Below are 8300 nucleotides of genomic sequence, written 5' to 3'. Positions count from 1 at the left end.
GGGGCTGCTCCTGCCCTGCAGCTCCTGCAGGAACGGGGCTGTTGGGATAGAGCTGCACTGACCAAATGTTTGGTGCTTGTAACACTCCTGGGAATTAGGAGAAAATGGGTTAGAGCCCTACCACACACCAGTGGGGTTTGAATCACCCTGTCCTGTATCTTTGGTTAAGTATTTACACTCAGAGTTATTGTAGAAAGGTTAATGCACCGCCCTACTGTTATTTTTTTGCAGTCTTTTCTAGGCTTAATTGGAAAAGAGCCACTACACTGAGCCACTCAGAAAGGGAAACACCTTTAATACTGACTTAATATTAGCTAGGTAAAAAACCCTCAGAATTGGTCAAAATAACATGCTTTTGCTCAAAAGAAAAACTTCAGGCACCTGACAAACTTCAAAAGTTGAAAAAAGATACAACCTAGAAATTTTACGTGCTTGCAGCATATTATATGGCTGCTGAAAAGAAACTAAAATGATTGCAGGTGTAGGCTCAAAATCTTAGGCAGAATCTGAGTCCTCATGTGTTTCTAGTTCACAGTGGCTCTTTCTACAGTATTGAATGGGACAATCCAGGAGAAAACGCAAATATAAATCCAGGCTGTTTCAAAAAGATGGGACTCAATTTGAAATCACTTTGCTTTGAAATTGGGTCTTTTTGAAACACCCTGTAGTATAAAGTAATTAAATGTAACATTTCATTCAACCATTTCCTGTACGCTGTGATTTGTAGATGTTTGACTAACATTGGGATTATGAGTAACTTGATACTAACACCAGGACTTTGCTACCATACGATCTAGTTGGAACACAATGAGTAACAAGGATATTGAAATAATATCTTTTTGCTACTTTGGCAAATATAAAGCCAGTGTTATGGTATTATAATAATGAGGTAACATTTACTCTTCGATACATTAACCACTCTAAGGCAATCTAATGCTTTTCTACTGCACAAACTGGTTTTAGTTGAAGCAACGCTACTTTACAGAGTAGATTGCGTTAGTAGTTTGGGAATGTCAGTAGAATTCGCACTGTTGGTAACCTGCAATCATTTCCACAAAACAGAAAACTTCAACTGACCGTAGTAACTTGTTTATCGCATACAAATACATTACACATATGCACAGTGTCATAAAACACAGTAGAATTAAGACGGCTTTAACTCCCCCTCTTCTCGGCACTTCCTGCCTGTGGGTAGCCACGCTGCACAGCCTGTCCTTTAGTTCAAGATAACATCTACTCAGGTTTGCGTTCTATAGAGAACAGGCTTTTGGTGGTCCCAAATTAATTGAAAATGTGTAATTACTCGATTTCTAAAGCTCTTAAGTGATTAGATTTTCTAAATCATTTCTGCAACTTCTTGTTCTGTGTTGATTTTACTTTGCATTGGCCTCTTTACAGGTAGTGGATAAGCAGAATTTCCATTCTAAGAAGTACCTTCTACAGCATTCCCTTTCTCAGAAATTTAAGTACATTGCCTGACCTCCTTTACACAAAAACATACACACACTGAAGATATTTTTTCTTTATTTACACTGCAAAATCACTTGTATGATCTGTATACACTATGTTCATTTTAACACACACCTGACATGTATGATGTGGCAGTGATGCTATTAGTGATAAAATTAAGGTAAAGCCCATAATTCTTCAGTTTCTATATTCTTAGTTTAAGCATTCCCCACAAATGTAGCACCTGCCTCATAGCTCAAAAAAATAAGAGAAATATTGCTAGTCTGTTGTAAATTGACTTGTAGTAGAAATTTTTAACTATTTGGAGAGCTTACTCAGAGGAAGAAAAAAAATCGTTTGCTCTAAAAAGATACATATAAAGCATGCTAAGTGTGCAAAGACAGATACTAAAAAAAATCCTGGTTTGTAATGTCTTAAGTCAATGGCTTCAAAGCTCTGAACTACCAGGATGGTTACTAATTACAGTTTGCTTGGCATCTCTGAGCATGTTTTCTGTGAATTTCATGCCTCTTTTTGCTCAAAATACCGACTTTGCCAATGAACCAATGAAAAACAAAAAAAAATAGAAAAATCAACTGAATGTTGTCCTGAAGAAGTGAACTCTATCCCTGCCTGTTCCACAGAATTGGTACAGGATTATTGGGAAACCTGCTTTCTGTGATAGCATCAGGGGGCTGACAGGTTGGTAAAGGCTTTAAAGGGAATTTTTTTCCTATGATCATTATCTTTAAAGACACTGCAAATAAAATTTACAATAAATCATTATCGTAAGGGTTGGTTGTACCTGTTAAGTGGAAAAAGCCTGGTGTTGCCATTATATTTCTGCTAAAGCGATAAAGCTCTTTTCCACGCTTGCATGTTTATGCTGCAAGTTGACCTAGAAATACAACGGAGCTTACAATGAACTGAATACAAAATATACCTCTACTGTTTAGGATTATGATTCAAATTAAAAAAAAAAAAAAATCACATATCTCTGGAACTATCTCTATTCGAAAACAAACAAAACCCACCACATACACACAAAACCATAATTTCTACGTCGCTACTTCCGAAAAGAACCTTGCAGGTCCGTGCTAAGTCCCGCGGGACAGCCCGCGCGGCGCACGGCGGTCCCGCCGCGGAGGCAGCCGGGCCGGAGCGCCCCGCTCCCGGGCTCCCAGCCGCCACCGGCCCCGCTCACCGGACAGCGCCCGCCGCCTTCTGAAATTGAAACCACTTTAAACCCTCCCGGGGTGAGGAGGGACGAGTTCGAGAGCGGGGCTGATTTGCCCATCTCTGCTTCCGCAGCCAGCCCTGACCTCGCCGTACTTCTGTCCGCCGGGCCCGAAAGCGGCGGTGGAAGCGGAACGCGCCCGCCAGGCCCCGCGCGGCCCCGCCACCCCACCCGCAGCCCGGCCGCGGCCCCTCCGCCCGCCCCCCAAAGCCGCAGCCCCTCCCCGCCCGGGCCTCCCCCGTCCGGCGGCGGCCGCCAGCCCCAGCCCGCCGCCGAGCCCCGCGCCCCGGCTGCCGCAGCCCCGCCGCTCCGCCCGGCAGGGGCGAGCAAAAGGCCCCGCGTCCGCCCCCACCCCCGCCCCTTCCCCTCCTCGCGGCGGGGCCCGGGCGTTTCCGCGCAGGCAGCGCCGGTAGGAGAAGTCGCCGCCCCGCTGCAGCGACCCGCAGCCCTGGGAGCGCCGGCAGGTATCGGCCCCGCCGGGGGGATGCGGAGGGGAAGGGGAGGAGGCGGGCGGGGGGCAGATCCCCCGCCAAGCAGGCCGCACCGGGCCGGAACGCGCAGGCCGCAGCGACCGCACCGCCGGCGGCGGAAGGGAAGGGAAGGGAAGGGCGGCGCTGTGCGGCGCTGCCCGCGGGACCCGCCCCGGCCGCTGGGGGAGCCGCGGCCCCAGGCCCGGCCCTCCCGCCTCCCCTTCTCGCCCCTGCCCTGTCCCCGGGGCCGCTTCACCCTCTCCGCCGGCCCGCGGCAGCTTAGGCGCCGTCACTCCCTGCCGCCCTCTCGCCCGTCCGCCCCGCCGGCCTCGCCCCGGCCCCGGCCCGCAGCCGCAGGGCCTCCCCCGCCCCAGGCCTCTCCTCACCTCAGGCAGCGGCGGGGACGGGGAGCTCCCTTCGCGGTGGCCTGTGGAGGCTTTCGCTGCGTGTGCCGTGCAGAACGGTTCCCTTCGGCAGTGAGGAAAGCTGGCCGTGTAAAGCAGCATGGTTATGATGACCACCTTGGCCGCGTTAATTAATTGTCAGGTTTTTTACAAACCAGCCATTTAAAAACAACTTGGATATATGCTCCACGTGTTTTCCCAGGCATGGGGGAAGGAGACGAAGCTAATCACTGTCAAAGCTTTAGAACAGCCAAGTTGTGCGGTTGAGGCGTATTCCGTAGAGTGTTACCATCAGCTGCCAGTTACACCAGCGGTAACACAAATATCAGCATTTGCACCCCGGGAATGGTGGCAGATTTCTTGCATTCGGGATGGGGCATCGTTGATTTTCATAGAATCATTTTGGTTGGAAAAGACCCTCAGGATCATTCAGTCCATCCATAACCTAACTCCAGCACTAAACCGTGTCCCTAGATGGGACAACTATAGAATGGGAGGCTGAAGTAGTTTATGCATGGACCACGCTCACAGAGCAGAGAGCGCCTGGGAATTGACCAGGGAAGGACTAGCTGCTCTTCTTTTTGTCTTTTTTGTGATGTTCTCAAATGTTATGGTGCTTTAATAGTATAAAACATCAAGGATTTTTTTTATGCTGTCTCTAGTTTTTTATAGCACATGTTCTCTGACATCATTTTTGCATCTTCTGGCCCCCTTATTCAGGATTCCCTGAACGCCAAGATTTAAACAATCTGACTTTCTATTTTACATGCCCAACTAAAATACCCTAAAAGAAGTAATTTTTCTTTAAAGGGCTTACACTTTTTCAAAGAAGTGGAGCCTAGTGTGCATTTTGAGTCAAGGGCCAAAGGTAAGGGCAGTCAAAATAATGAATTGTTCTGAAAACCTGGTCAAGACTTTGTAAAATTGCACACTTAAGCCTTTACACAATTAAGATAATGTTTTCTATACTTTAATTTGCAATCTGAGTTGTAAAAACTTTGAAAGTCTTGCATTTCTGTAAGATAGACTTCAACTACAGTATAGTTCTGTAAGTGAAACTTTCTGGTGGCAGTAAAATATGGTTCTGTTTTCAGATATTTCATACAGCATTAAGTGAATGTTTGGGTAGGAAGGTGCCTTGCTTGTGTGTGTCCATCTAGGAGTCAGACTGAAGAATAATGAATAAAGTGACTGACATCATGACAACTGTAAGACAGAGGAAGGTTGGAAAAAGCACAGAAGTGGCTGAAGATCAGCCTTCGGAGGAAAAGAATGTGAAGTCTGGTGGGAAAATTATGTCTGGTGGGTAATGAAAAGGATTGTAACATTACGGCTTTTTAGTAGTGTTTAGCTTTTAGTATCTATTCTGAGCACAGGTTAGAACTAAGTATGTACCAAATACATTTTATACTTGAGTATCTATCACCAAAATTAATTGGATGAGACAAAGGGCATGCAGATTACTGCATGTCAATCTCATCTCTATTTTTAAATCCTCATTTAAATTGGTGAGAACAGTTTGTTTTTAATTTAGTATTAGTGACACACTATCAAATTCCATATAGCCATCATAGGTTCTTAAATTAATCCCAGTTCAAATCATTGGTAACATAAAAGAATTTGAAGACCTCAGAGTTGTACTTAAATATGAGCAGATTGCACATGAAATCTGAATGTAACTGCAAACCTTTCCTTTTTGACTGTAGGACAGACTAGCTAGGTAAATTTCAGAGACATTAAGTATCTTAATTTGAGGATCTGTTTAAGTAATTAAATACTGATAACATCTGTGTTTGGAATTATAACTTTAGAGTTGTCGAAGTTTGTTTGGTTTGTTTTTCGTAATCAGGTTTTTTTAAGGGATAATTTGATTTCAATTCCAAATGTTTCTATATATGCAGTTGGGGTGAATGAAAGGAAAGTTACATTGTTACTTTTACATACCTTGTTTCCACACAAGTATGCCTAGGCAAACACAAAAAAGGAAACTGATCATAGTTCTCACCCAGCCCCTCAGGTCTATTGAATTGCCTATTTGGTACCCATTACTTAGATGTCACAAACAGTATGAAATAACCATTTCAGAGATATAATTCCAGATCACTAATATCCATATTAAGCCTTATATCAACATTAAACACACGACCAACCAAAAAATAACAGGAACGTAAGTGTACAATAAACTGATTGAGCTACCTAGAAACGCAACCCTTCTTTCTCATCGTTCCACCTATAATCTTATTCTGATTTCAACAGGAGGTCATCTGCAATTCAAAGCATAACACCATTATCAAAGGCTGCTTTGGCTGCTGTTCAGTCTCTTTGTGGGTATTTAGTGAGACTCTGAGCCTCAAGTGTAGTTTTTTTCCAAAAACCAAGCAAACTCCCCAAAACCAGGCAGCCGTTAGGACATTTGAAGAATATTTTAATTTCTTACTTTGTGATTTAACATTCATCCTCTATTGCCTTAATTACAAAAGATGCCCTGGAGGATATTCCAATTTAGATTTACAAATTAGATATGGGTATTTATCTAGATTTGTGTTGGGTCCTGGTGTTCATTTACCAGTTAAGGCACACCTTATTTCACTTTGCATGAAAATAAAACAGTCTGAGTTTGCTATATGAAAAATTACAAAACACATCTCCATAAAGACCTCTTAAAACCCAGTGTTCTGTTACCTGCAGAATGTAAACTGTACTAGCACAGACAATGTATAAATTTGTTTCCAAAATTCCTTTGAGTTGAATTATATGTTTCACAATTACAGAGTGAAATATTTTTCTTCCAAGATTATACAGGTAGAAAGCTGTGGAACATACTCTCAATAACTGTTGGTGGAATTGTTGCCATCTCTCTGGGACTTCTTACTTCTGTTTATGTTGCCACACTCCATGAAAATGACCTGTGGTTTTCCAATATTAAGGTAACAGTCATTTTCATAGTTTTATCAGTGCTTTCATAGAGCATTATTATGAGTGTTAGTGGAAATTTCATTTATTTATGTATTTGTCTTGTAACTTGCTCAAAAACATAGAATATTTCATTTTTTAAAATTTAACTTAAAAAAAGCTGTGCTTCCCTTCCCACCACTTTTCAAATACTTGATCATTTCTATAAACACCTTTCCCCATTTTTTCTCTGAAAGCACTGCTACACAGCTCCTACCTGAGTTGTAGCTATGGTTCTTTGCACCATTAGTCACTATCTAGAATAGAATTTCAACAATCCGCTATATCCCTATAATCTTTTATCCAAAGCAATCCAAAACCAAACAAAACCCAGTTAAAATAAACAATATACAAAATCCTGGCATACAGTTCTTTAATTGTTTTTGTATTGTGCTCTTGTAATACAGTTTAGGCACAGTCTCTTATTAGTCAATGCTAATTTTATATAATGTTACCCTAAATGCGTGGGAAATTGCATGGGAAAATAATGCAGATGTACACATACCTAAATTTAACCAGAAGAAAGAAACAGGTGAGTCATTTTCCTTTTAAATGCCTAAATTCACTCTGTTAGGTCTATGTATTACATTATTCAAAGAGTACATATATTTAATTGCAATACTTGCATAGCAATGTCCGTATTATTCACTTTTTCTGTCCGAGAAGCATTTCAATACCCATATTAAAAATAGTTGGCACTTACTGAAACAATTACTGTTGTATTATACACATAATACTGTTTTGTACCCACTGTCATCTTTCTTTGAACATATAGATTGTATATATATTGAAGGTACAACTTAGGTTTGCCTTTTCCTTCCAAAAGCAAGTATTGATTAATTCCACAGGTATGTGTATATTTTGAAGTACAAACAGGCATGGACTTGTGGCAATGTATCAACATAATGGATACAGCATTTTTATTCTGTTGAACTGATACAGAGGGACACAAACTTCACTAAGAGCAGCAGGTCTGTAGTTGCAATTAACTTGCCCACCAATGCATGAAATGCTCATTTTATTTGGTAATTACTGTTTTCATTTTAAGTACACTAGAATGTCATTAGATATCAAAATTTAAATAAATCCCTCTAGGTTTTTTTAGTCTGGACTCTGTTGTCTCTGTAGTTCTCATTTCATCCTGAGGAGCTGACATGATAAGTAGTAACATTGGAACATGAGCGATTTCGGCCAATTTGATGGAAATATTATAAAAAGCATTAAGTTAATCTTCCAGCAGGCTAAAGGAGAAAGAAATGTAGATATTCTCTGATCTCACATTATACCTTCTTCAGTAAGATGTTAACTCCACGAGATAAGGAATGTGGCTACAGTGCTAATTTTAAACTGTTAACAGGAAAAACTTTAATGAGATTTCACATATTATTAGAGATAAAATAATCAGTTGTAACACAGAGCCATGAGTGATCTGACTTCATACATACTCCTGCTTTTTGGAGCTATGTGTTCAGTGAGTGTATACTGTTTGTGTTTTGCATGTGCACACTCTCAACTTGCATTGTTTCTAAGGATATCTTCCCAAATAGAAGGCTATAGCTCTAACTTTATTGCAGTTTATTTTGTAAACATGTCCCAAGCAAAATTCAAAGGTACTTTTAAAGATATTTCTCAAATTATTTATTACAGCTTGAGACCAAACAGGTGGCATCCCCTGTGGTTTATTTGCAAATACAAAGAAGGTTTGGGAATGAGTGAAGTCTAATCAAATTTTCTGCAATTGTCTGCGAAGTCAGACTCTGACTGTGCTTTCACTTTGATTAACACAAA

At 41.6% G+C, this 8300-nt stretch overlaps 1 protein-coding gene across 5 annotated transcripts in view; it reads left to right on the top strand.

The window, feature by feature from the left end:
- The first annotated feature begins 3025 nt into the window (after positions 1 to 3025).
- DPY19L3 (dpy-19 like C-mannosyltransferase 3) overlaps positions 3026 to 8300 on the top strand; it is a 37371-nt gene continuing 32096 nt past the window's right edge. For 4 of the 5 annotated variants that reach the window (XR_010606695.1, XM_065641153.1, XM_065641152.1 and 1 more), the window contains exons 1-3: positions 3026 to 3150; positions 4721 to 4862; positions 6354 to 6487. Coding sequence is in view for 3 of the 5 variants with exons in the window: in XM_065641153.1 (XP_065497225.1) it covers positions 4739 to 4862; positions 6354 to 6487 (258 nt within the window). In the remaining 2 variants the exon portion in view is untranslated. The remainder of the gene's footprint in view (positions 3151 to 4720; positions 4863 to 6353; positions 6488 to 8300) is intronic. The other variant, XM_065641156.1, reaches the window with a different exon arrangement.

Source organism: Caloenas nicobarica, chromosome 9 (genome assembly GCF_036013445.1).
Source record: "Caloenas nicobarica isolate bCalNic1 chromosome 9, bCalNic1.hap1, whole genome shotgun sequence".
Taxonomy (NCBI): domain Eukaryota; kingdom Metazoa; phylum Chordata; class Aves; order Columbiformes; family Columbidae; genus Caloenas; species Caloenas nicobarica.
Note: the sequence above shows the minus strand (reverse complement) of the source record. Positions and strands in the feature narration are given on the sequence as shown.